General features: G+C 44.2%; 1 protein-coding gene, 1 long non-coding RNA gene and 1 pseudogene across 2 annotated transcripts; all 3 read left to right on the top strand.

Annotated features, from left to right (window-relative positions):
* Positions 1–321: 321 nt before the first annotated feature.
* On the top strand, positions 322–9,991 carry LOC121169186. Its single transcript, XR_005885824.1, has 3 exons — positions 322–689; positions 1,734–2,103; positions 9,508–9,991. It is a non-coding gene; the product is annotated as an uncharacterized LOC121169186 (long non-coding RNA).
* Positions 9,992–12,593: 2,602 nt separating this feature from the next.
* LOC121169149 lies at positions 12,594–18,294 on the top strand (annotated as a pseudogene).
* Positions 18,295–18,839: 545 nt separating this feature from the next.
* On the top strand, positions 18,840–24,693 carry PBDC1 (polysaccharide biosynthesis domain containing 1). Its single transcript, XM_040999617.1, has 6 exons — positions 18,840–19,056; positions 19,166–19,231; positions 21,560–21,619; positions 22,104–22,244; positions 23,650–23,761; positions 24,046–24,693. The coding sequence occupies exons 1-6, from the start codon at positions 19,027–19,029 to the stop codon at positions 24,435–24,437; spliced, it is 801 nt and encodes a 266-aa protein (XP_040855551.1). The 5' UTR covers positions 18,840–19,026; the 3' UTR covers positions 24,438–24,693.
* Positions 24,694–25,050: the final 357 nt, after the last annotated feature.

The following is a 25,050-nucleotide window of genomic DNA, read 5'->3' as shown; positions in this document are numbered from 1 at the left end:
TGGTAGATCCTATGGTATATTGTTTTTTGTTTGAATCAGTCATCTGATCAGGATCCCTCTTTTTTTGTTTTTTTTAAGATTTTATTTTTATTGAAAAGTCGGATATACAAAGAGGAATCGCAGGAAGATCTTGCGTCTGTTGATTCACTCCAGGATGCCAGGAGTCTCTTCCACGTCTCCCACGCAGGTGCAGGGTCTCAAGGCTTTAGGCCATCCTCGACTGCTTTCCCGGGCCACAAGCAGGGAGCTGGATGGGAAGTGGAGCTGCCGGGATTAGAACTGGCGTCCATATGGGATCCTGGTGCATTCAAGGTGAGGACTTTAGCCGCTCGGCCACGCCGCTGTGCCCAAGGTTTATATCATTTTGGAGCTGTGGGTAAACACCTGCAGGCAGATCCGTGAGTTATTTCCTGCCAGTTGAGGATCAAGGCTCAGGAAGTTTCTCAAACTTGCTTTTATCTCAGGGAATAGTATGACACCAGTGTACTACATTTTTTCTCACCACTATTTCCAGCCCTTCCAGATCTTGCTCTTGGACAACATCGTGATGTGAGGAAACTTGGAAAGAAGGCGGGACAGTTTTTACAGTAAATGAGAAGTTACCTACAATATAATCACAACCAACAAGCAAGTGGAATCGCTTGAAGTACTTGCTTTCCCAAAATTACTTTTACTGTAGGAACCATCATGTATGTTTCCTATTAGGATATAGTTAAATGGTGTCCCTTGCCTGTATTTTTAGCCTTGTAATTTGTGGTGGCCAACCAAAATGCTTTCCTTTCTCCTTGTACATACCTCATATTTCTTGGGGGAAAATGCCTAATATAAAAGTTAATCAGTATAATTAATTACAGTAAAATACTATTTTCCATCTGAACTGGATGATTTAGGGACTAAACTATACTGGATGAGGACATTCTTTTCGTTTCCTAAATTTATTTCTATAGGAAAGATTTACAGAGAGAAGGCAAGACAGAGAGAAAGACTTGCCATCTATAGGTTTATGCCCTAAATGGCTGGAAATGAACCAATTGGAAGCCAGGAGCCAGGAACCTCCTCCAGGTCTCCCATGCAAGTGCAGGGCTTCAAGGCTTTGAACCAGCCTCAACTGCTTCCCAAGGTCAGCACACACATGTCAGCTGATGTAGGAAGAGGAATAGTTACTTGAGCCGTTGCACTAATCCCAAGATAATACTATTTCTTATTGAGGTTTCTCTCTACTGGCCCAACTCCCTTGTGATTAAATATGAATCCAGTGAGAGCGGAGAGGAAAAATAGTTTGCAAAAAAGCGATGGAACTGAGCCCAGCCTGGTGGCTAAAGTCCTCCCCTTCACTCCCAGGATCCCATATAGGCTCTGGTTTTTATCCCAGCTGCTCCATTTCCCTTCCAGCTCCCTGATTGTGACCTGGGAAGGCAGTTGAGGATTGCCCAAAGCCTTGGGACCCTGCACCTGTTTGAGAGATCTGGAAGAAGCTCCTGGCCTCGGATCAGCTCAGCTCTGGCTGTTGCGGCCACTAGTGCAGTGAATCATCGGATGGAAGATCTTTCTGTCTCTCCTTCACTCTGTAAATGACTTTCCAATAAAATTTAAAAAAAAAATAAGTAGAGTGATGAAGCTGGAGCCAGTGCTGTTGTGGAGCTGGGAAAGATTCTGTCTACAACTCAGCATCCCATATAGGCGCCAGTTCAAGTCCAGATTGCTCCATATCTAATCCAACTCCCTGTTCACAGGTCTGAGAAAGCAGAAGACCCAAGTCCGTCCTTGGGATTCCGCCCCCTCGGGAGAGACCCAGAAGAAGCTACTGGCTGCTGGCTTCACACCAGCTGTGATCATTTAGAAAGTGAACCAGCCGATGGAAGATGTTTCTCGATTTGTTTGTGCGCCCCTCCCTCATAACTATCAAATAAGCACAAAGTGATGGTGCAGCACGTGTTACTTGGCACAGCTTAAATGACTCCTAGCAGTTAATCAGTGCGGCTGACTGGCCTGGGGTCAGATGAGCACAATGCTGCTGACACCATGGAGCTGCTCCTAGAGAAACATTGCATGTGAGGAATGACTTCTGGGGGTCTTCCATCAACAAGACCACTGTACTTGCAGGTAAGCAAGGGGGCTGAGACTTAGCAGTTTCAAGGAAGAAGCTGGAAGTCCTTTTTGGGTCTGACCCACCCACCCACACCGGAGACCTGAGCTGGATTAGTTAGCATGGAGCCCCACCCACCAGAGCACGTGAAAGCCATAGCTGGGAGGCCTTTCTGTCAGGGCTAGGCCACAGTACCCACCAGTGAGTGTTGGAACGGGATGGGACACATTAGCCTGGGATATGACACTAACTAGCATGTAAGAGGATCATGTCTGGGAGCAGATTCTGTAGGGGATATGTCAGCTCACCCCTGTAGGATTGCAGTATCTACTGGTTTTCCCAAAGGCTGGGGTAGTAACAGGCTGAGCTAGGCATAACCATAGAACTTAACATTCATGGATTCTGGGGTTAGGGACAAGCCTGGCTTATTCAGGCTGTAGCATCTGTGGGTGCACCCAAGAATTGGTGTTGGGCTGACTGAAGCACAGCATCCACCAGTTCACATAAGGACCAAGATTGGGAGGCAGACTATGCTGGGTAAGAGCCTAGCACCTTGTGGCATGTGTGAAATTTGGGTCTGGGAATGGGCCTGGTAGGGGAATTTGGGGTACTCCCCCAGCGGGCTGCAGCTCCTACTGGTGAGCATGTGAGTCAGGGCTGGGTGTTGGTCAGTTTGAGCAAGGCTGCTCCACTTGCTGGCAGGTGTGTGTGTTGCCTCTGGGGTGATGACTGGGCAGGACCAAGTCAAATCCTGGCATGTGCAGGAGCCAGGATGGAGTATAGGCCATGCTGGGCTGGGCCATCACACCCACCAAGTTTGCATGAAAGCCAGGAATGTGGGCAGGCTGGGTAGGACTAGGCTGCAGCATCTAACAGTGAAAGTTGGGACTGGGAGTAGACCAGGCCGGCCAGACTGCAGCACCTTATGGCGAAGGCCAAGCTAGTAGCTGGGCTTTGCTGTGCTGGGTCAAAGCTGGGCAGGGCTAAAAAACCTGTTGGGCTGGATGTGAGCTGGATTAGGGGGAGAGCCAGGCTGGGCTTAGGAACTACTAGTGCACACATGAGCCAGCATAAGTACAGGGTGGTCAGACTTTGCCGCAGTATCAGCTGGCAAGTTCTGGGACTAGGGTCAGGTTTTGCCAAGCTGGACTGTGGCACCACCTGGAAAGTGCAAGATCTGGGGCTCAAAGTGGGCCTGGAGGGAGAAATGTGGGCACCCCTGTGATGGGTTATAGCTCCCACCTGTGAGCATGAGAACCAGGGCTAGGTGTGACCCTGCCTTGACAGGCAGTAGCATCTGCTGACATTAGTATGGGCTGGATATGGGGCTAAGCTGCAGCACCCACTGGTACGTGTAAGAGCCGAATGGGATGCATGATGGACTGGACCAATCTCTGGTGAAGTTTCTTTGAAGACAACATCCCCCTTTCCTGCAACTAGACTAGTGGATTCAAAATTCCCATCATAGGGAAAATCAGAAAATCACAGGATCTGGGGTCAGACTGTGGAGTGTGTGTGTCAGAACTTTCTCAGTTGTTGAAGTGTGTGCTTTGGACAACATGCCCAGATACACATGGGGGCATGACAGATCCCCTTATTGAGGACTGCAGAGCATGTCTAGGACCATGGCAGAGAATGGAGGGCAGAACAAATTGAACAACTTCCGCAGCCAAGCTTTAACAGCATGTATCTGGGCGAGTGAAAATGGTAAGGTGGACTAAATCAGCCAATGGATTTTGGAAGGATTTTGTCATCCTTGGAGCAATGAAATCAACAAAATGTCAGGACTATCCAAACCGCTTGAGTGGTTTGGAACAAGCTCCACATCGGGGACCCCAGAATGACATCAAGTTTCCGTCCCCAATCCCTGGGTACTGATGTGGTTAGGCTGCTGGAAACAGTCCTCTCCCCTTCTCTTCCCCCATATACAAAAAGAAAAAAATTGAAGCAACTGTCTCATCCAATTTCTACCATACCCCAGCCCTCCTCACTGTAATTAGTGATCCCCATGGGCATACATCCTTCTCAACTATGTAAACATCAAAAATAAAATTTTTAAAACCTGTCTGATTCACAGGTCTGTATCTGTGTATAACAATGTAACAGAAACTGGTGTAGGGAAACCTGAAGTCCTTGGATCCATACTCAGCAGTTACCACAATGGTTATCGCCACCCCTTAACCCATGGGTGATACCAAGTCAAAGGTGACAGCTGCCATGATTGTCATGTGAATTTGACAGAAGCTTCCAACCTCCAGCCTTTACCTAAGATATTCCTGCAGCAGGAGTCAAGCATGCTACGGTTGGCACAGAGGCTTACATACTAATCCTTTGCCTGCAGTGCTGGCATCCCATGTGGGCACCAACCCTAGCTGCTTCATTTCTGATCTGGTTCTCTGCTTATGGCTTAGGAAAGCAGCAGAGGATGGGCCAAGTCCTTGGGACTCTGTACTCATGGGGGGACCCAGAAGAGACTTCTGGCTTTGAATCAGCTAAGTTACAGCTCCTTGCGCCCCTGCCACCCACCTGTGAGACGAGGATAGAGCTCCAGGCTCCTGGACACGGCTTAGCCCAACCTTGGCTGCTGCTGCCACTTGGACAGTGAATCAGCTGATGAAAGATCTTGCTTTCTTTGTAACTGCCTTTCAAGTGCACAAATCTTTAAAAAAGGGGGGGGGCCCACACGGTGGCCTAGCAGCCAAAGTCCTTACCTTGAACACACCGAGATCCCATATGGGCGCCAGTTCTAATGCCGGCAACTCCACTTCCCATCCAGCTCCCTGCTTGTAGCCTGGGAAAGCAGTCCAGGATGGCCCAAAGCCTTGGGATCCTGCACCTGCGTAGGAGACTTAGAAGAAGTTCCTGGCTCAAGGCTTTGGATCAGCACAGCTTCTGCCATTGTGGTCATTTGGGGAGTGAATCATCAGATCTTCCTCTCTGTATATCTGATTTTCCAATAAAAGTAAATCTTTATAAAAAAGAAAAAGGCAGATATACAGAGAGAAGGAGATTCAGAAAAAACTTTCATCTGCTGGTTCACTCCCCAAGTGGTCACAATGGCTGCAGCTGATCTGAAGCCAGGAGCTAGGAGCTTCTTCCAGGTCTTCCATGTAGGAGAGGGGCGTCCCAAGATTTTGGGCCATTCTCTACTGCTTTCCCAGGGCACAAGCAGGGAGCTGGATGGGAAGTGGAGCAGCCAGGACACGAACTGGCATCCACATAGGATGCCAGCACATGCAAGGTGAGGACTTTAGCCACTAGGCTTTTGCGCCAGGCCTAAGAAACTTGTTTTGTTTTTTAATATTTTTCACACAGGGCCCGGCGTGGTAGCCTGGCAGTTAAAGTCCTCACCTTGCACGCGCTATGATCCCATATGGGCACTGGTTCTAATCCCAGCAGCACTGCTTCCCATCCAGTTCCCTGCTTGTGCCCTGGGAAAGCAGTTGAGGACGGCCCAAAGCCTTGGGACCCTGTAGCTGCATGGGAGTCCTGGAAAGAGACTCTGGCTCCTGCCTTCAAATTGGCTCAGCTCCAGCTGTTGTGGCTACTTGGGGAGTGAATCAGTGGATGGAAGATCTTCTATTCTGTCTCCTCTATGTATCTGCCTTTCCAATAAAAAATCTTTAAAAAAATATTCTCCATGTACTTACCATTTCATGTTGTATACATATAGAAGACCATATAGGAAGTTGATATTTGTAATAGTGGATTTATTTAGTACCCTTTACATAAAAATACTGCTTAAATTGTAAACAGATATTTTCTTAGGATTAGTTAGCCAACTTTGAATTGTCATCTTAGCATCTGTGTGTAGGATGGTGATTAGTTCCTCTTAGTTTGTTTTCCTCGCCTTAAATGACAACACTTGTTACTTGCTGCAAAAAATTTTCCTCTCTAAAGAAAAGGCTTATGGTCGAAAAAAGAGAAATGTAGGAGATACAATATAAATCATATGGAATTTAAAACCCCAACAGTAAAGAGATGGTACTGTCTTGAAGGTGGGATACAAAAGAGAAGTGCTTATAATACTCCAAGATGTTTTTTATAAAGGAAAAGGAAACCTTGCTCCCTTCACTCAAAATCAGAATGTATTTTAGTTAGGATGACATAACATGCAGCCTGATCATGAATCCTCTGTTATCAATCTGACGTCTCTGCGTATGGCCCGGTCTACTCATCAGACCGTTACTGATTGTGACAGTGCTCTAGCATGCTAAAGACAACAGAAACGAAATGTGAAAGGGTATGAACATGAAATCCCTTTGTGATAGCCACAAATACCTTTTCCCCAGACTCACTGGCTTATCTTGCCTGTTTAAGTGTAAAATCTTCTAAGCAAACTCCCCAAACCCTACTCAGAAGTGTTGCCACAGTAAGCACCTTCCTAGTTGTTCCCTAACTATGCATGTGCTTGAGGAGCCTACTTGGTTCCCCTTTTCCCCAGAAATACTGGATGTTATCTGTTAATTCTATTAAGGGGGCCCATCTCACATTCCAGGTCCCTTCACTTATAAGAAATTGTTGCTTTCACTTTTTATTTGTTAATGTTTTATTTACTTGAAAGACAGACATACTGAGGAATCTCTGATCCACTGATTCACTTCCCAGAAGCCCTCATTAGGCCTGTACCAGAATAAGCCAGGAGCTGGAAACTCAGTCCAGGTCTTCCATATGGCTGATAAGGACTCAACTACTTGAGCCATCACCTGATGCCTCACATGCGACACATTAGCAGGAAGTTGGAATGAGGAGCAGAGCCAGGACTCCAAGCCATGCACTCTGATACGGGATGTGGGTATCAAGTAGTGTTTTATCTACTATACAAAATGCTTACCACCAATGTTGTTGCCTTCAGTGTGCCACCATTTTTAAAAGATTTATTTATGTAGCCATTTGAAAAGCAGAACGAGAGACACAGAGAGAATCTTCCATCTACTGGTTCATTTCCCAAGTGGCAGCAATGGCCAGGGTTGGGCCAGGCCAAAGCCAGGATCCAAGAACTCTATCTCCCATGTGGGTGGCAGGGGCCCAAGCACTTGGGCCATCTTTTGCTGCTTTCCCAACCACATTAGTTGGAAGTTGGATCACAAATGAAGTAGCTGGGACTCAAGTTGGACTTCTGAGTTGGGATGTTTGCTTGACATGTTGCAGCCTAACACATTTTGCTATAACAATGACAGCATTTTCCTTCCTTCCTTTTCTTCTTCTCCTCCCCGTCCAATTCCTCCTCCTCCTCTTTTTTTTTTTTTTTGCTGGGAAAGGAGCCTGAAAGACTTTAGGGTCATGAGCAGGTTTTGAGGACAATGGAGGGCTCTTGCCTTCAGCTCCAATGGAGAATAGCCCATTGTTTCCCTAAATTTACTAATGGTAAATAAAAAGGATGGTGTCTGAGTACATGTGTGCAGTGCCAGACCAGGTGATTTGTAAACAGTAGAAATTGGTTTGTCTGATTTGTGGAGACTGGAAAGTCCAAGATCAAGCTCCCGGCTTGATCACTGCTTTCAAGATGGTGTCTTGTCCCTGCATTACCCGAAGTGGGAAACACTGCATGGCGTGCTGGGGTTTTTTTTGTTGTTGTTTTTAAGGGTGTCTAATCCGTTTCACGGTGCCTCCTCCACCTCAGTCACCTCCCAAAGCCCACACTTCCCATTACTGTTGCATTGTGGATTAAATTTCAACATGAATTTGAAAGAGGAAAAAAGCATTCAAATCATGGCATATAGCTTCCCAGGTTGAGCAGCTATCCTAAGTTAGGTTATGCTTCACACCACATCATTGATTTCAGAATAAACCCAGAAGTTATATATTTTTAAGATTTATTTTTTATTTTTATTGGAAAGGCGGATATACAGAGAGGAGAGACAGAGGAAGATCTTCCGTCCGATGATTCACTCCCCAAGTGAGCACAACAGCCGGTCCGAAGCCAGGAGCCTCTTCCAGGTCTCCCACGCTAGGGGCCAGATGGGAAGTGGGGCTGCCGGGATTAGAACCGGCGCCCATATGGGATCCCGGGCATGCAAGGCGAGGACCTTAACCACTTGCGCCATCGCGCTGGGCCCCCAAGTTATATATTTTTTAAAAATTTATTTTGTTTATTCAAAAGGCAGAGTTACAAAGAGAGATCTGCCATCTGCTGGTTCACCCCCAGATGGTCATAATAGCCAGGGCTGGGCCAGGATTAAGACAGGAGTCAGGATTTTTTTCTGAGTTTTCCACTTGAGTACAGCACTCCAAGAAGTTGGGCCATCCTCTGCTGCTTTCCCAGGTGCATTAGCAGATGAATGGAGCAAAAGTGGAGCAGCCAGGATGCCAACCAGTGCCCATGTGGGATACCAGTGTTGCAGACAGTGGCTTAACCTTATACATCACCGTGTCATCCCCACCTTAGGTATTTTGAGTGAGACCTTGTTCAAAAAGAATAAATGGGGAAATCTTGAATTCAAACTCTTATCACTAGTTATGAATATTAAGTGGTATGTCTTGAGTTTTCCTTCCTGAGAAAAAAATTTGCTCACCAGATAAAAATGAGCAGCAGACCTGAGTTCATGGTCAGCACTATATTACTACAGTATGCCCTAGAAGCACTAAAACTTCTATGGATGAAAAGTGGGTGGGTGGAGGGAAGCCCAGCCTAATGACTCAATTGGCTAGTCCTCCCCTTACAAGCACCGGAATCCCATAGGGGTGCTGGTTTATGGTCCATCTGCTTCACTTCCAAGACAGCTCCCTACTTGTGGCCTTTGTAGTAGAGGATGGCCCAAAGCCTTGGGAACCTTCACCTGCATGGGAAACCCAGAAGAGGCTCCTGGCTCCTAGCTTCGGATCAGCTCAGCTCTGGCCATTGGGGCCACTTGGGGCGTGAACCAGTGGACAGAAGGTATTTCTCTTTGTGCCTCCTTTTCTCTGTATATCTGCCTTTCCAATAATAATTTTAAAAACCACAAAAATAAAAATTTATTTTTATTTGAAAGGCAGAATTAACAGAAAGAGAGATCTTCCATCCACTGATTCTCTCCCCAAATGGCCTCAACAGCTGGAGCTGAGCCAGAAGACCAGTCTCCCACGTGGGTTGCAGGGTCCCGAAGCTTTGAGCCATCCTCTGCTGCTTTCCCAGGATACAAGCAGCAAGCAGGCTTGGAACTGGAGCAGTTGTGACTAGAACTGGTGCCCATATGGGGATGCCAGGGCTGCAAGGTGGATTGGCCTGTTGAATCACCAGGCTGACCCCAATAAACCCTAATACCTGTCATGATGACTTCTAGCCTAGTATATTTTTGTGATGTACTTTATTATATATTACACTGTAAATGTTATAACTGCTCTATGGGCACTTGGAAATAATGTGTATTACGTAATTATTGAGTTCAAGTTTCAATGTATGTTAAATAAAGTTTGTTCATCATATTGTTTAAAACTTCTAGGGAGTGGTGCTGTGGCAAAACACAACTGCTTGTAGGGTCAGCATCCTAGTATCAGAGCGCCAGTTTGAATCCCAGTTGCTCTGCTTCTGACCCAGTTTCCTGCCAGTGTGCCTCAGAAGGCACTGGAAAATGACTCAAATACTTAACCTCTGCTACCCATGTGGGAGACCTGAATGGAATTCCTGGCTCCTGGCTTCAGCCTGGCCCGGCCATGGCTGTTTGAAGACATTGGGAAAATGAATTGAAGTTAGAAGAACTCTTCCACTCTGCCTCTTTATGTCGCTCTGCCTTTCAAATGATTAAATCTTAAAAATGTATAAATGATCATTAAGTTGTTATCTGTTCTATAGATTGCAAAACGTGTATTAAAGCATCTCCCTTTGGAGGTCGGTGATTGGCCTGGTGATTAAGGTGCTAGTTAGGATGCCTGTTTCCTGCAGGTTCGTCACTGTGGCTCCTTGCCTCAGCCTCCCACTAATGCAAGTCTGTGAGAGGCATTGGGGATAGTTCAAGTAATTGGGTCCCTGCCACACGTACATGAAAGACCTGGATTAAATTCCTGGCTACTAGTTTTAGCCTCCAGCCAATGTAAGCATTTGGAGAGTGAACCTGCACAGGGAAATTCTTTTTCTTTCTTTGCCTGTTAAGTGAATAAATACTTTAAATCCCATATTTTAATCGATTTGATTAGCTATGTTATTTTTTCCAGTTTTTGTTTTATGTATTTTGAGGTTCTGTTACTACAAGGAATCAGGGACAATACCCCATCTGAGAGAGCATCCCAATGCCAGTTTTATTCCTTTCTAATCATAGAACATACCATGTGAGATGTCTTGTTTAACATCCTTGTTTTACGTTAAACAGCCTTAAATGATGGCAATGAGTCATTCCTTATACATGGCATGAACCATACCTGTCAGACCCAACACTTTTATATACAGATTTTGTATTTTTGATTGTAGACTTATATGATTTCTGATTATAGCCCTACTTATTTTCTTCACAGCTATTTAAAAACTTTATTTTTTAGGGCTTGGCACTGTGGCCTAGCGGCTAAACTCCTCGTCCTGAATGCACTGGAATCCCATATGGGTGCTGGTTCTAATCCCGGCAGCTCCGCTTCCCATCCAGCTCCCTGCCTGTGGCCCAGGAAAGCAATTGAGGACGGCCCAAAGCCTTGGGACCCTGCACCTGTGTGGGAGACCTGGAAGAGCTCCTGGCTCCTGATTCGGATCGGCACAGCACCGGCCATTGCAGTCACTTAGGGAGTGAATCATCGGACTGAAGATCTTCCTCTCTCTATATATCTGACTTTGCAATAAAAATAAATACATCTTTTTTAAAAAGATTGTCTACTTACAAAAAGGATTTATTTTATTTATTTGAAAGGAGATGTGTGCGTGTGTGTGTGTGAGAGAGAAAGAGGGATGGAGAGAGAGAGAGAGCTTGCATCTACCGGTTGACTCCACAAATGGCTGCACTGCAATGACTATAGTTGGGCCAGTCTGAAACCAGAAACCTGGAACTCCATCTGGGTCTGCCATGTGGAGGCAGGGACCCAAGTAACTGGATCATCTGCTGCTTTCTCAGGTGCATTGACAGGGTACTGGATCATAAGTGCAGCCAGTCCTTGCTCATGTAGCTTCCTGGTGTCATAGGTGTCACAACATCAGTCGCTATATGGTTTCACTACTTGCACAGAGCAGCATTCCTACAACTGTCTTGCCATTGACAAAGTCTTATCATTTACAAGGGCCTGTGGGAGGCATTGGGTCCCAGGTGCAGAGCCCTTGTTGGATCAATTCCTCACGTGTGGTAACTTCCTACCTTCCATGACTTTGTCTTCCGGCAATTATACTTTTCACCTTCTCCACACTTCTGGGAATCTTAGCATAATAGATACCTCAGGACCGGTGATAGACCACGTTACTACCCAAGGATATTACATATCGCCTCTCCAGGAAGGAAGCTAAAAGACAACTAACAAATGCACCTCCAAAAAACAAAAGAAATCAGCCTAGTAGGTTTCATTCCTAGTTATCTTATCGTACACCAAAACATCTTTCCTTGGTACACTTCTTTAAGTCCACCAGTTCTCCATTTTATGTGCTAATGTTTGTTTTTGACCCATTCCTCTCTATTTGAGTAGCCAGATGCTTTGAACCCATCAAGAATAGTTGGTGTTGAGCCCAGCGCGGTGGCCTAGCAGCTAAAAAGTCCTCAGCTTGAATGCCCCAGGATCCCATAAGAGCTCCAGTTCTAATCCCAGCGGCTCCACTTCCCATCCAGCTCCCTGCTTGTGGCCTGGGAAAGCAGTCGAGGACGGCCCAAAGCCTTGGGACCCTGCACCCGCGTGGGAGACCTGGAAGAAGTTCCTGGCTCCTGGCTTTGGATCGGCTCAGCACTGGCTGTTGCAGTCACTTGTTGCATTGGATGGAATATCTTCTGTCTCTCTATCTAACTTTGCAATAAAAATAAAATAAGTTAGTCTGTGTGAGTGTGAAGGCAAACATTCAGGTTCCTTTTAAAATTCTATTTTCAGATTTTGGATTAACATGTAGTATTTTTTTTTAAAGATTTTTATTATTTTTTTTATTGGAAAGGCGGATATACAGAGAGGAGAGACAGAGAGGAAGATCTTCCGTCCGATGATTCACTCCCCAAGTGAGCACAATGGGCCGATACTATGCCGATCCGAAGCCAGGAGCCTCTTCCGGGTCTCCCACGCGGGTGCAGGGTCCCAAAGCTTTGGGCCGTCCTCGACTGCTTTCCCAGGCCACAGGCAGGGAGCTGGAAGGGAAGCGGGGCTGCCGGGATTAGAACCAGTGCCCATATGGGATCCCAGGCGTGCAAGGTGAGGACCTTAACCACTGCGCCATTGCGCTGGGCCCCTAAAACAAAAAAAAATCTTAAAAAAAACAAAAAGAACTTCGATACAACCTTTCATGCTGATTTTGGAAGCTTTGGCAAATGCTCCTAGCGGATGCATGCGGTTGTAGAGTCTGGTGACGCCCACCATTACTCTCAAGCAGGACGGCACTGTCTCTTCCTGTGTAAGCTTGCTTCTGTATTCTGGCGTTTGCAGCATGACTCTGCACACATTAGCTATGCCGCTTAGACAATCTGTGGTATTTTCTGTTGGTAAGTCGTTGTTCTCTGAGACAAATTTTGTTGCTGCATCACTTAAGGCTTTCAGCATTGGGGTTGCCGCCACATAAAATAAAAACGTTCAGTTTGCCAATTTGTTATTCACTTCATTTTCTCCTGCTGGAACATCATTGATCCTCATGTGAGTCAGTATTCTTCTATAGTAGCTGAAATTATTCTGTATGGCAGGATTTGTCATGTTGAGCTCATCAAAACAGAGTGTAAAACACATATCTAGCTGATTATAAATGTCCTTCTCAGATTCTGTAGGCTGGGCATCTTTTAATATTATGCCCAAATTACTGAGTTCTGAATGGCCTTCATAAACAGGTTTATACTTAAAATACTTCAACAAGCACATACAGCAACTGAATCCTGGTCAATTTTCCAGAGTCCAATAAAAATGCTGCTTCCATGTTATATTTATATATTGCTTCTATTAATATTGTTTTTCGTTTCCACAAAAATATTTTTCATGAAAAATGACATCATACACGGATCTTGTAATAAAATCATCACCAACTATATGAAATCTCATATAAAAAAATCAGAGATATTTTGTCATCACAATTTAATCTATAAAATATGACTTCCAGTTCTAGAAGGTGCCAGAAGTTTTCCTCAAACAATCCACAGCTCAGTCATACAAAGCAGTTAAAAAGGAGAGCGAAATAAAACCAGTCATATGCGCAAGACAAATTTAGCCTACCGCAGGCAACGAGAAACAGATATAAAATCATCTCACTCTCAAAATCAACAATAAATAGTCCCTTCTCAAGGTCTGTACATGTCAAAATGATTCCCCTGGTGATTCTGTCCTCCCGTCCTCCCTCCTAGGCTCCTCTGCCTTCTCCGAGCCAAGGACGGCAGTGGCTCCTCAGCAGCGCTAGGGGGCGCCAGGGGCTCGGAGCATGGGAGCTGAGGCGGCGCAACCCCAAGCTCCGCTGCACGCGCCCTTGTGGTGGAGCCTCCCTGAGCGGTAGTAGTCACCATTTGTAATTCACGTAGAATATGTGTATATATGTATGTGTATTTAACGTCCACATGCAAGAAACAATATGTTATTTGTTGTCCTGTGGAGTTTTACTTACTATAATTATCTCCAGCTCCGTCCACATGTTTGAAAATATCCGATTTATCTATTTTTATTGGAAAGGCACGGTGTTTTTTGTTTGTTTGTTTGTTTTTGAGATAGACAAGGAGAGAGAGAAATATTTTTGGTCCTCTGGCATACTTCGCAATGGCTGGAGCTGAGTTTATCCAAAGCCAGGAGCCAGGAATGTCTTCCAGGTCTCCCACATGGGTGCAGGATCCCAAGGCTTTGGGCTGTCCTTGACTGCTTTCCCGGGCCACAGAAGGGGAGCTGGAAGGGAAGTGGAGCTGCCAGGACACGAACTACTGCTCACATAGGATCCCAGCACTTGCAAGGTGAGGATTTAGCCATTAAGCCATTGTGCTAGGCCCCATTTCATTTTCTTTTGTGAGTAAATAATATACCATTGCAAAAATATGCCATGTAGGGCCTGACGCAGTGGCCTAGCAGCTAAATAGTCCTCGCCTTGAACACGCCAGAATCCCATATGGGCGCTGGTTCTAATCCTGGCAGCTCCACTTCCTATCCAGCTCCCTGCTTGGGGCCTGGGAGAGCAGTCAAGGATGGCCCAAAGCCTTGGGACTCTGCACCTGTGTGGGAGACCTAGAGGAATTTCCTGGCTCCTGGATTCGGATTGGCGCAGTACCGGCCATTGCAGTCACTTGGGGAGTGAGTCATCAGATACAAGATCTTCTCTCTGTCTCTCCTCCTCTCTGTATATCTGACTTTGTAATAAAAATCAATAAATCTTAAAAAAAATAAAATGAAAAAAATATGCTATGTAAAAATCCGTTTGTCCATTGATGGACACCTGGACTGATTTCCTGTCTTGGCTACTGTGAATAATGCTGCAATGGACATGAAACTACAAGTCCCATTGGCTGATTTCAGTTTTTCTAGATATATGGTCAAATGGAATGTAGCTGGGTCGTATTGTGTTCTATTTTTCATTTTTTTTTCGAGGAGCCTCTATACTATTCTCAATAATGGCTATATTTATTTGCATTCTCATTAACAGTGTATAAGCATCCCCTCCCTTTCTCAACATCCTCAGTATTTTTTTGGTCTTCTTTTTTTTTAAAAAAAAGATTTACTTATTTTTGTTGGAAAGATTTACAGAGAGAAGGAGAAACACAGTAAAAGATCTTCTGTCCACTGGTTCATTCTCCAAGTGACCACAATGGCCCAAGTTGAACCAGCTGATCTAAAGCCAGGAACCAGGAACCTCTTCCAGGTCTCCCACACGGGTGCAGGGTCCCAAGGCTTTGGGCTGTCCTCGACTGCTTTCCCAGGCCACAAGCAGGGAGCTGGATGGGAAGTGGAGCTGCCGGGATTAGAACCGGCGCCCATATGGGATCCCGGCGGGTTCAAGGCGAGGACTTAAGCCGCTAGGGCATGCCGCCGGGCTCAGTAGATTGTTTTATATCTTGTTATTTAGCCTTTTGGATTCTTTATACATTTTTCTGGATATTAAGCCAAGTCCATTGGTTGTCTCTTCACTCTGTAGTTTCCTTTGAGGTATAGAAATTTCCTTTTTTTTTTTTTTTAATAAAGAATGGGAGCTGGGACTGACATTGTTGTGTAGCAAGTTAAGGCAACTTGTCATGCTGGCATCCTGTACGGATGCTGAGTCAAGTAACAAATGCTTCACTTCCGATCAAGCTCGCTGCTAACGCACCTGAGAAAGCAGCAGAAGACGGCCCAAATATTTGGGCTCCTGCCATCCATGTGGAAGACCTGGATGGACTATCAGGATCCTGGATTCAGCTTGGTCCAGTCCCAGGCATTCACTCTCTAAATGCCCCAACAGCTAAGACTGGGTCAGCTCAAAGCTAGGAGCCTAGTAGCTCCCCATTGGTTTCCTACATGGGTGACAGCGCCATCTACTGCTGCTTTCCCAGGATGCCTTAGCAAGAAATTGGGTCAGAAAAGGGGAGCCTTGATTAAAATTGAAATTCTAACATGGGATGTGGTTGTCATAAGCTGTGTCCAAGGCCCACTCCTGTAAAAAAGTTTGTCTGTTTTTGGTTTTGTGGCCTATGCTTTGGATTATAATCCAAAAAAAGTATCAATCTATATCATCCATATCAATATCTTTAAGTGTTCTCCCTATATTTTTTCTAATTTAATATTATGATGTCCTGTCTTAATTTTTTTAAAGATTTATTTTTTTAATTGCAAAGTCAGATATAAAGTCAGATTATATATGTGTATATATATATATATATGAGAGAGAGAGAGAGAGAGAGGAGGAGACAAAGAGGAACATCTTCCATCTGATGGTTCACTCCCCAAGCTGCCACAATGGCCGGAGTTGTACTGATCTGAAGCCAGGAGCCAGGAGCCTTTTCCAGGTCTTCCACCTGGGTGCCGTCCTCAACTGCTTTCCTAGGCCACAAGCAGGGAGCTGGATGGAAAGTGGGGCTTCCGGGATTAGAACCAGCGCCCATATGGGATCCTGGTGCATTCAAGGCAAGGACTTTAGCCACTAGGCCACTGCGCTGGGTCCTGTCTTAATTTTTATATTTGATCTATTTTGAACTGATTTTTGTACAAGGTAAGTAATATGTGTGTCTTGCTTCAAAATATTTTGCATATGCATATTAAGTTTTCCAAGACTATCCCTTCTCTAAGATATGACTCTAGTTCCTTTATCAAAAATAAGTTGGCTACAAATGTGTGGATTTATTTCTGGAGTTTCTATTCTGTCCCATTAGTCTATAGGTCTGATTTTAATGCCAGAATCATGTCATTTTAGTTGTAAAGTGCTATATAGTATATTTCCAAATTTGGGATTGTGACAGCTACAACTTTGTTCTTGTTCATGATAGCTTTAGCTATCCAGGAGTTTTGGTGTTTTGCAAGAATTTTAGGATTTTTTTCTAGTTGTACGAAGAATGTAGTTGGTGGGGATTGTATTTGATCTGTATGAATGTCTTAATATTCTTTCAATCCACGAAAATGGAAGGTCTTTCTATTTTTTTCTGTTTTTCAATTTCTTTTATAAATGTTTTCTTATTTTCACTATAGAGTTCTCCATTGGAACTTCTTTTATTATTTGGCTTCTATGAAATTCTGCTTTATTTCTTGCTGATGTCCACTGACAATTCCTTTTAAGGTTTATTTATTTTCATCTACCCTGAAATGCGAAGACAGAGATCTTTCATCTTCTAGGTCACTCCTCAAATGACTGCAATAGCAGAGATTGGGCCAGGCATAAACCAGGAGGCCAGAATTCCATTCAAATCTCTCACATGAATGACAGGGTCCCAAGTACTAGATTCATCATCTGATGCCTCCCAGGTATACCATAGCCGGAAGTTTGAATCTGGAGTGGAGCTGGAACTCAAATGCAGGCACTCTGCTGTGGAATGCATTGTCCTAAGGATTGCATAAAACTTTTCCCTCCTTTTTTTTATTTTTTCAGTTTTTGTCAAGCTTTGTGTTTGTGATTTTTTTTCCCCCTTGTTGTTTCTTCTTCCTAGATGGTACTGTCCTGGGTCTGCTGCTCTTTGTCTCCACCATTCTGGATAGTTCCTTTAGGAGAACTCAAGGAAACCTGAAGTATCAAGTTCATCTCTGATCAGATCTCCCTCTGCATGATCGGTTCTCTGAATATATGCTCTTCCAACTCAGCTCCTCAGATTGAACTCATCATCCTTCCTGCTATGTTTCCTAGCTCAGTGATTCATCCAGAAACCCCACTCTGAAACCCAAGAGCACTATTAGAATCAGGATTCTCATTTGCCTACCGCATGCAATTAGTCAAAAAGTTTTGTCAACTCAAAGTCTCACTGATTTTCAAGAATTTTCCCAACTGTCACTGTCTCATCACACACTGCTGTCAATCTGGTCTACCTCCAGTTATTTCTTCCTCAAATTAATCTTAAACACTGTTTAGAGTGATCTTAAAATTTAAATCTGATCGTATGGCTGGTCTCCTTAAAGGCCTTCAGTAGTCTGCACTTCTTTTAGGGAAAACTTCAGATTCTTTAACATTCAGTGTACAGCCTTTTGGCCAGAACCACTATTTGCAGTAATTTGCTAAGAGGATGAACACAAACAAGGGGAAAGAAGAAAAACACCTAATACACGCTCTCCTGGCCTTTTAGGAAGCATGGAGTTGTTCCTTTGGTCACATACATGGGCAGCTACAAGAATGGTGACACTGCAGACATCAAGGTAATGCGTGCTGTTCAAAAAGGAATGCCCCATGGATGTTACCATGGCAACGCTGGAAGAGTCTGCAGTGTTACCCAGTATGCTGTTGGCATTGTCATAAACAAACAAGTTAAAGGCAAAATTCTTGCCAAGAAAATGCCTATGTGTGTTGAGCATATTAAACCTCCTCACAGCTGAGAGAGCTTCTGGAAACGTGTGAAGGAAAATGATCAGAACATGAAACAAGCTCCCTGGGTTCAAATGAACCGCCAGCCTGTTGCGTTTAGAGAAGCCCACCCTGTCAGAAGCAATTTGGAAAGGAGCTTGAGCTGCTGGAACCCATTCTCTAAGAATTTATGGCATGGTATAGGAGTAAAAATACATGATATACCTCTGGATGATTAAAAAAAAAAAAAAAGTGGGGGGATTCGGCATACAAAGGCTACCTGCTCCCTCAAAGGATTATAGCTGATGGCATTCTGACTTTGGATCTATATATATATATATTGCAATTTTCAGTAGATGTCATAGTGTTGAATTCATCAATACCTTTGCATTTGTGGTTCCCTCTGCTGTAGTGTCTTTCCCTTTCTGCACGGTTGAAGTGCCTTTCCTGATTCAGATTTGACATGCCCCATTCATACATGCGCCCATAGCAGGTGCTATGTTATGACTGCGACTTTATCTGTTCTTTCACTGTATCTAATTACGTCAGGGCAGCGACTAAATTCTTCATTCCTGCACTCCACCACTTTCTTGTGATTTACTCTCGGATTTGGGTTCTGGAGCCTGTCTTGTAGGCACACGAATGTAGAATGCATTCGAAATTCTGCCAGGGACATATGGTTCGAGCTCAAGCTTTTCCCAAGATCATCACAAAACCGACAGTCAACCAGCTCAGGAGCCCTCCGCAACTCTAGCGGCGCCACAACACGCCCCCGCCTCCGCGAAGAGCTCGTGGAGGCGGAGTCAGCGACTACCTCCGGGCAAAACAGGTTGTGCGCAGGCGCAGCCGGAGGTGCTGGCAGATTTGGCTTCTGTTTCCAACCAACGGCGCCAGGAGCGCGAAAAAAAAAATTACTTCCGGGGAAGTGAAGCCACGTTTTCTCGGCTCCAACATGGAGGGTACTAGTGGAGCCGATGTGCCGGTGAGCCGGTGTTTGGGGTCGGGTGACTGGGGAAATTTGGGGAAGTCAAACTGAATCGAACCTTGAACTCTTTTTTTCCATCCGCCCTCCCATTTTTCCCTCTTCCCAGATTTCCGGGGAGCTGGTGTCCGTGGCACACGCTCTTTCTCTCCCAGCAGAGTCCTATGGCAACGATGTGAGTATGACTCACCCACAGCTCCCATCCTCTCAGTACCTGCAGTCTTTGTAGTGTCTGTCACCAGAAGTTATTACCTCCTGCCCTGAAACCACGTTTTCTTCACTTCATTCTAATTTTAATTCAGAAACGCTGATATTTCTGCGAGTCGTTCCCTAAGTTTGCAGCACTTTATAATCACGTGGGAGGTTTTTAAACCTCCCAGTGTCCAGATTCTTAGCAGCGTGTGCTAACAACCACAATGATTGGGGGATGGGGATCAAATATCAGTGTTTTCTAAACGTCCCTGGGTGACTTTTCTTGTGCAGTAAAGTTACGTTTGCTTTTGGTGTGTCTGGTTTAGACCCTTAACGAGAAAGTACATGATGTATTTTGAGAGACTAAACCGAGGGACGTCAGAACAAATAAGAATGTGATGCATACTGTGTAAGTGGGTCAGGTCTGAAGATGTAGAGTTCTGTCCAGGAGAGACCCCTAAGGACCAAAGCAGTAAAATACTTAGAACTGCATTCTTAGAGTATAGGTGGACAAAGCACATGCGTTAGTAGGTAGGGAAAGTGAATTGTCTAAGGCATGGATGTGCAAAGGTAAAATACATTTTTTTTTCAGGAGTTCATGGAATGCTTTGGTTACTTAGTATGTGAGAATAGAGTGGAACAGGAGGTGGGCATTTACTATGTCTTATTTATAACATGGTCTGTTTCATGACACTGATTGCGTTCTAGGAGTTACACAGGGGGGAATTGATTATCTGTTAAAACACAGATGAGGATTGTCATGTGCCATACTCTGGAAAGTGAAAAGTAATTTAATTGCCATTATCTGTACTTAAAGAAGATGGGGTAAAATGAAATTAAAATGTTTATTATGCTGGGCCCGGCGCGGTGGCGCAAGTGGTTAAAGGTCCTCGCCTTGCACGCCCGGGATCCCATATGGGCACCGGTTCTAATCCCGGCAGCCCCACTTCCCTTCCAGCTCCCTGCCTGTGGCCCGGTAAAGCAGTGGAGGACAGCCCAAAGCTTTGGGAACCTGCACCCGCGTGGGAGACCCGGAAGAGGCTCCTGGCTTCAGATAGGCATAGCACCGGCCGTTGTGCTCACTTGGGGAGTGAATCATTGGACGGAAGATCTTCCTCTCTGTCTCTCCTCTCTGTATATCCGCCTTTCCAATGAAAAAAAAAAAGATGAAAATGTTTATTATGCTGCAAAAATTTTTAAAATTCATACATGGGTTTAAAAAATATTTAACAACTTTTTTGGCCTGGTATGGTGACCTAGCAGTTAAAGTCCTGGCCTTGAATGCACGAGGATCCCATATGGGCACTGGTTGTTAGCTGGTTCTAATCCCAACAGCCCTGCTTCCCATTCAGCTCCCTGCTTGTGGCCTGGGAAAGTAGTCAAAGATGGCCCAAAGCTTTGGGACCCTGTACATGCATGGGAGACCTGGAAGAACTTCTTGCTCCTGGCTTGGGATTGCCGCAGTACTGGCCATCGTGGTCACTTGGGGAGTGAATCATCAGACGGAAGATCTCTCTCTCTCTCCTCCTCTCTGTATATCTGACTTTCCAATAAAAGTAAATCTTAAAAAAAAAAAAAGAAAAGCAAATTTTACAGGGAGAAGAAGAGATAGAGAAGGAAGGTCTTCCATCTGCTGGTTCACTCCCCATAGGATTGCAATGATGGAGCCAGGAAATTCTTCCAGATCTCCCATGCAGGTGCAGAGTACCCAGTCTTTGGACTGTCATCTGCGGCTTTGCCAGGCCACAGCAGAGAATGGGATTGGAAGTGCAGAAGCCAAGACACACACCAGTAACCGTGTGGGATGCTGATGGTTAGCCTGCTATGTCACCATGGCAGCCTCACATGATTTTTTTTTCATAGTATACATTTCCATGAACTTTCTGAAGCCTCTCTGCGTAGTTCTCAAAGTTTCTTGCACCAAAGTAAATTTACCTTTTAATTCAGTTTTCCATAAACTTTTTGAAAACTACTTTGTATTATTTCAGTTTTGCACTGATTTAGCTTGAGTCTTTAGAAAATGTTTAATCTGTTGTCCTATGCAGTTTCCCACGCTTTTTTCACTAGCTGCTGGGAAAGGATGGGGAGTGGATTATTGTATTCTTTCTACTGTGTAGGTAGCTTCCTTTGCCTATCACAAGGATAAAAGTTGCGATATTATTGAAACCTTTTAGTTCAGCTTTGTCATTGGACGGTGACAGCACATGTGACAGCCCTTCTGAGCATTAAATAGACATGCACAGGCTACCCATTTGCTCTCCAGCTTCAGCACTGGGAGGTTGCTGACCTGACACTCTTCACTCCTTTGCAGCCAGATATTGAGATGGCTTGGGCCATGAGAGCAATGCAGCATGCTGAAGTTTATTACAAGGTGAGTTGTCTGTGTTCATCATTAAACAGAATTGAACATTTGGTGCTCTGCTGGTCAGTATCTTCCACAAGGTAAACAGTTTTGTTTTTATCACTAAAGGTCTTACATTCAGAAGTAGTGTGAATGCATATTCATTTTAATAATGGCAATTTCTGATTCTTTATCCCACATTCTGTTGCCTTTAAAAGGATGCCTGGGCCCTACATAATAGGCATTTAGTAAATGTTTGTTGAATGAGTGAACAATCCACAGAGGGCAATAGCCAGGCAGTACGGGGGTTAAATAGACCAATTGCAAAACTGATGGAAGGAACTATGATATGTCTGTTTAAAATGTCATGATTTTCTCCAAGGTTTAAGCTGTCAGTATTTCCTAATGAAATCCTTTGTCCTCGGTGCTCTATGGGTTTTCTGATAGAAGTAGCCAGGAATTGAAGTATAGTAAGTTAGATACTAACTTATCCATATGTATTCCTGTCTGGCAGTTGATTTCATCGGTTGACCCACAATTCCTGAAACTTACCAAAGTGGATGACCAAATCTACTCTGAGTTCCGAGAAATTTTTGACAAACTCAAGATAGATGTTTTGGACCCAGAAGAACTTAAATCAGAATTGGCAAAAGAGGTAAGAATTCTGTCTCTGAAATATGACCTAGCATTTGACCAACAATTTTTTATGGAAGTATGTTTTTATAGGTTTAATAAAAAATTGGGGCTTTTTTGTTACAATCAACAAAGTTATGATATGAATGTTTTTCTGGCTTGTGACTTTTTCATGCTTACGGAGTTTACTTTTTCTGCTGTTTGACTTGTGCATTTCAAATTCCCACCTGCTTCCTCCTTTCAAAGAAAGTTAAATAAACTTACTTAACTAGTACAGCTGGAAGGGGGCTGCCAAATAGAGTACAGGGAGGTGTTTCGTTTTCTAGTTTTAAACTCAGGAGAGCACAGGCCATGGATTACTGCTAAACTTATGTTTCCATTACCTACATGATTATCTTGAAATTTAAATTTAACAAAGCTTTTAAACTTAAGAAAAATTTTTCCTTGAAAGTATATTCTTGGCTATTGAAGAATCTGTACTTACAACTCCTAGCAGGCTGCTACTGATCTTTTGGAAAACTGCCAGTGCCAAATGGACTTCTTTCTTCAAATCTAATTTTATGTGTTTGGGCCAAACTTTAGCCTTTGTCCCATTTGTGCTTTGGTGAAGATGAATAATCTTGTTGGACTGAATTGGCTAATGGCCTTAAAACACAACAGATAATTTATTTGGGAAATTCTATTTTAACTCTAATAAATGATTTAGATTTTTGTTTTGAATGAGAGGCGGGGAAATCCTTCATTTGCTGAGTCATTCCCCATATGGCCGCCAACAGCTGTGGTTGGGCGAAACGAAAGCCATGAAACAGGCACTCCATCTGGATCTCCCACATTGGGTATCTGGACCTCAAGTACCTGATCCTTGATCTGCTGCTTCCCAAGCACATCAGCATGGGTCTGGACAGGAAACCGAGTAGCTGGGACTCAAACCAGCACTCTGATATTGGGGGTGGGGGAAAACATCCCAACCAGCAGCATCTTTTAAAAAAATACTTGTTTATTTTATTGGAAAGGCAGATTTATAGAGAAGGAAATAGAGGGAGAAACAGGGCCTAGTTGATCGAAGCCAAGAACGACGCACCTAGTCGATCGAAGCACTCCCACGTGGGTGCAGGGTCCCAAGGCTTTGGGCCGTCGTCTGCTGCTTTCCCAGGCCACAAGCAGGGAGCTGGATGGGAAGTGTGGTAGCTGGGATGTGAACTGAACCCGATTTAGCTTTTTTCAGACTATGCCAGTTTATAAAGATATAGTGCTATGTAGCATAGGAACTTAATGCTAGTTTTATTGTGAAACCTGCAACTGCCTGCACTCCAGTCTCTTCCACTATGGCTAATTTCCTTTAATTGGGAAGAAGAAGCCCTTTTCCTGACTTGACTGCATTGACCCTCTTCTGTTTATCTGCCGTTGCTTTGCTTTTCCCTTTATAGAAGTGGAGACCATTCTGCTTGAAGTTTGAAGGGGTTGTGGAAGATTTCAACTATGGTACTTTGCTGCGACTAGATTGTTCTCAGGGTTACACTGAGGAAAATACCATCTTTGGTGAGTTTGTTGTTTCTGGAATTGTGGCAAGTGCATTTTGATGAACCAATGACATGTAGTTGGGTTGGGGATCATTCTATGTAACATCTATAATAGAAAAGGCCATATTGCTGTTTCTTCAGTTATTGTAAGGTAATTCAATATTTTCCATGTCATTAATGAGATTAGAATAAAACCTCTGAAGCTTATGCATAAATGGTTTATGCAGCTTTGCCAATAGATCTCTAGTAGACTTAGGCGATTAACTGAGAATAGGACAATAATTGACTCTGTTCACCTTCTAGCCCCCAGAATACAGTTTTTGGCCATTGAGATTGCTCGGAACCGGGAAGGCTGTAACAAAGCGGTTTATGTCGGTGTTCAGCCCAAAGAAGGAGAGCAAGGTGTCGGTGGAGGAGAACAAAAGAAAGCTGAGAAAAAGGAAGAGGAAGCCAACGATGGAGGGGAAAAAGAGCAAGGAGCAGTTGCTGGAGATGGAGAAAAAGAGAAGGGAGGAGCTGCTGGAGATGGAGGAAAGGAGGGAGGAGAAACTTCTGGAGAAGGAGGAAAAAAGGGTGAACCTGCCAGAGATGGAGAAAAAGAGGAAGGAGCTGCCGAAGAAGGAGGAGAAAGGGAAACTGCCAAGGAAAGAGAAAAAGAGAAAGAAGTCAACAAAGAAATCAAAGAGGATGAATAGTTATTTTGGGAGTAGTGCTCTAGAGGGTACAGCAGCTGAGCCAAATGCTACTTGCTGTTTGCGCAAACCTCTTTGGTTATAAATGTATGTCCTTGTGCAACTGAAAGATACGCTGACGTCTCTCTAGCCCAAGAGTCAGGAGCTGCTCTTGTTGTTTATGAACTGGCTTCTGTTAGGATTTAGTTGACTGTTTATTGTTTCTTGGCTGTTACTGCTGCTCAAGTAAAAAGTTTTGTAAATAAATTTCGTTCTTACAGTGATTATCTGTGACTTCTAAAAGGTGTTTAAAATTGTCTGGCACTTCCTAATTATTCTGTTTCCTGAAGTGAAGTTCTCTCGCCTGTTAAGCTGAACCTGGGGCTGGAATGTCCTTAACCAAGAATTGACTGTTCGTCTTTGAGTGACTATAAATCTGATTTTACTCTCTGTACCTGACAGAAGGTTTCATGAATATTCTGGAGTGTAACAGCAATGGCCTGAACTTGTCAGATTAGCGAATATGGCCTAGCCCATGTTAGGAGAGCAACATACTATATTATACATGCTTCTCCCTTGGTAGCCAGGTTAAGCAAAAATAAGCAAACAAACAAAAAACCCCACACTCTTAAATACA

The sequence above is a fragment of the Ochotona curzoniae genome, unplaced genomic scaffold (genome assembly GCF_017591425.1).
Source record: "Ochotona curzoniae isolate NIBS_2020 unplaced genomic scaffold, NIBS_Ocur_1.0 scaffold_1852, whole genome shotgun sequence".
Taxonomy (NCBI): Eukaryota; Metazoa; Chordata; class Mammalia; order Lagomorpha; family Ochotonidae; genus Ochotona; species Ochotona curzoniae.
Note: the sequence above shows the minus strand (reverse complement) of the source record. Positions and strands in the feature narration are given on the sequence as shown.

Excerpts from the sequence above, each read along its gene's own strand:
- PBDC1 (XM_040999617.1), top strand. The coding sequence starts at position 19,027 with ATGGAGGGTACTAGTGGAGCCGATGTGCCG. Across the intron at positions 19,232-21,559 it reads CAGAGTCCTATGGCAACGAT|CCAGATATTGAGATGGCTTG; the intron begins GTGAGTATGACT and ends ACTCCTTTGCAG. Across the intron at positions 22,245-23,649 it reads AATCAGAATTGGCAAAAGAG|AAGTGGAGACCATTCTGCTT; the intron begins GTAAGAATTCTG and ends TTCCCTTTATAG.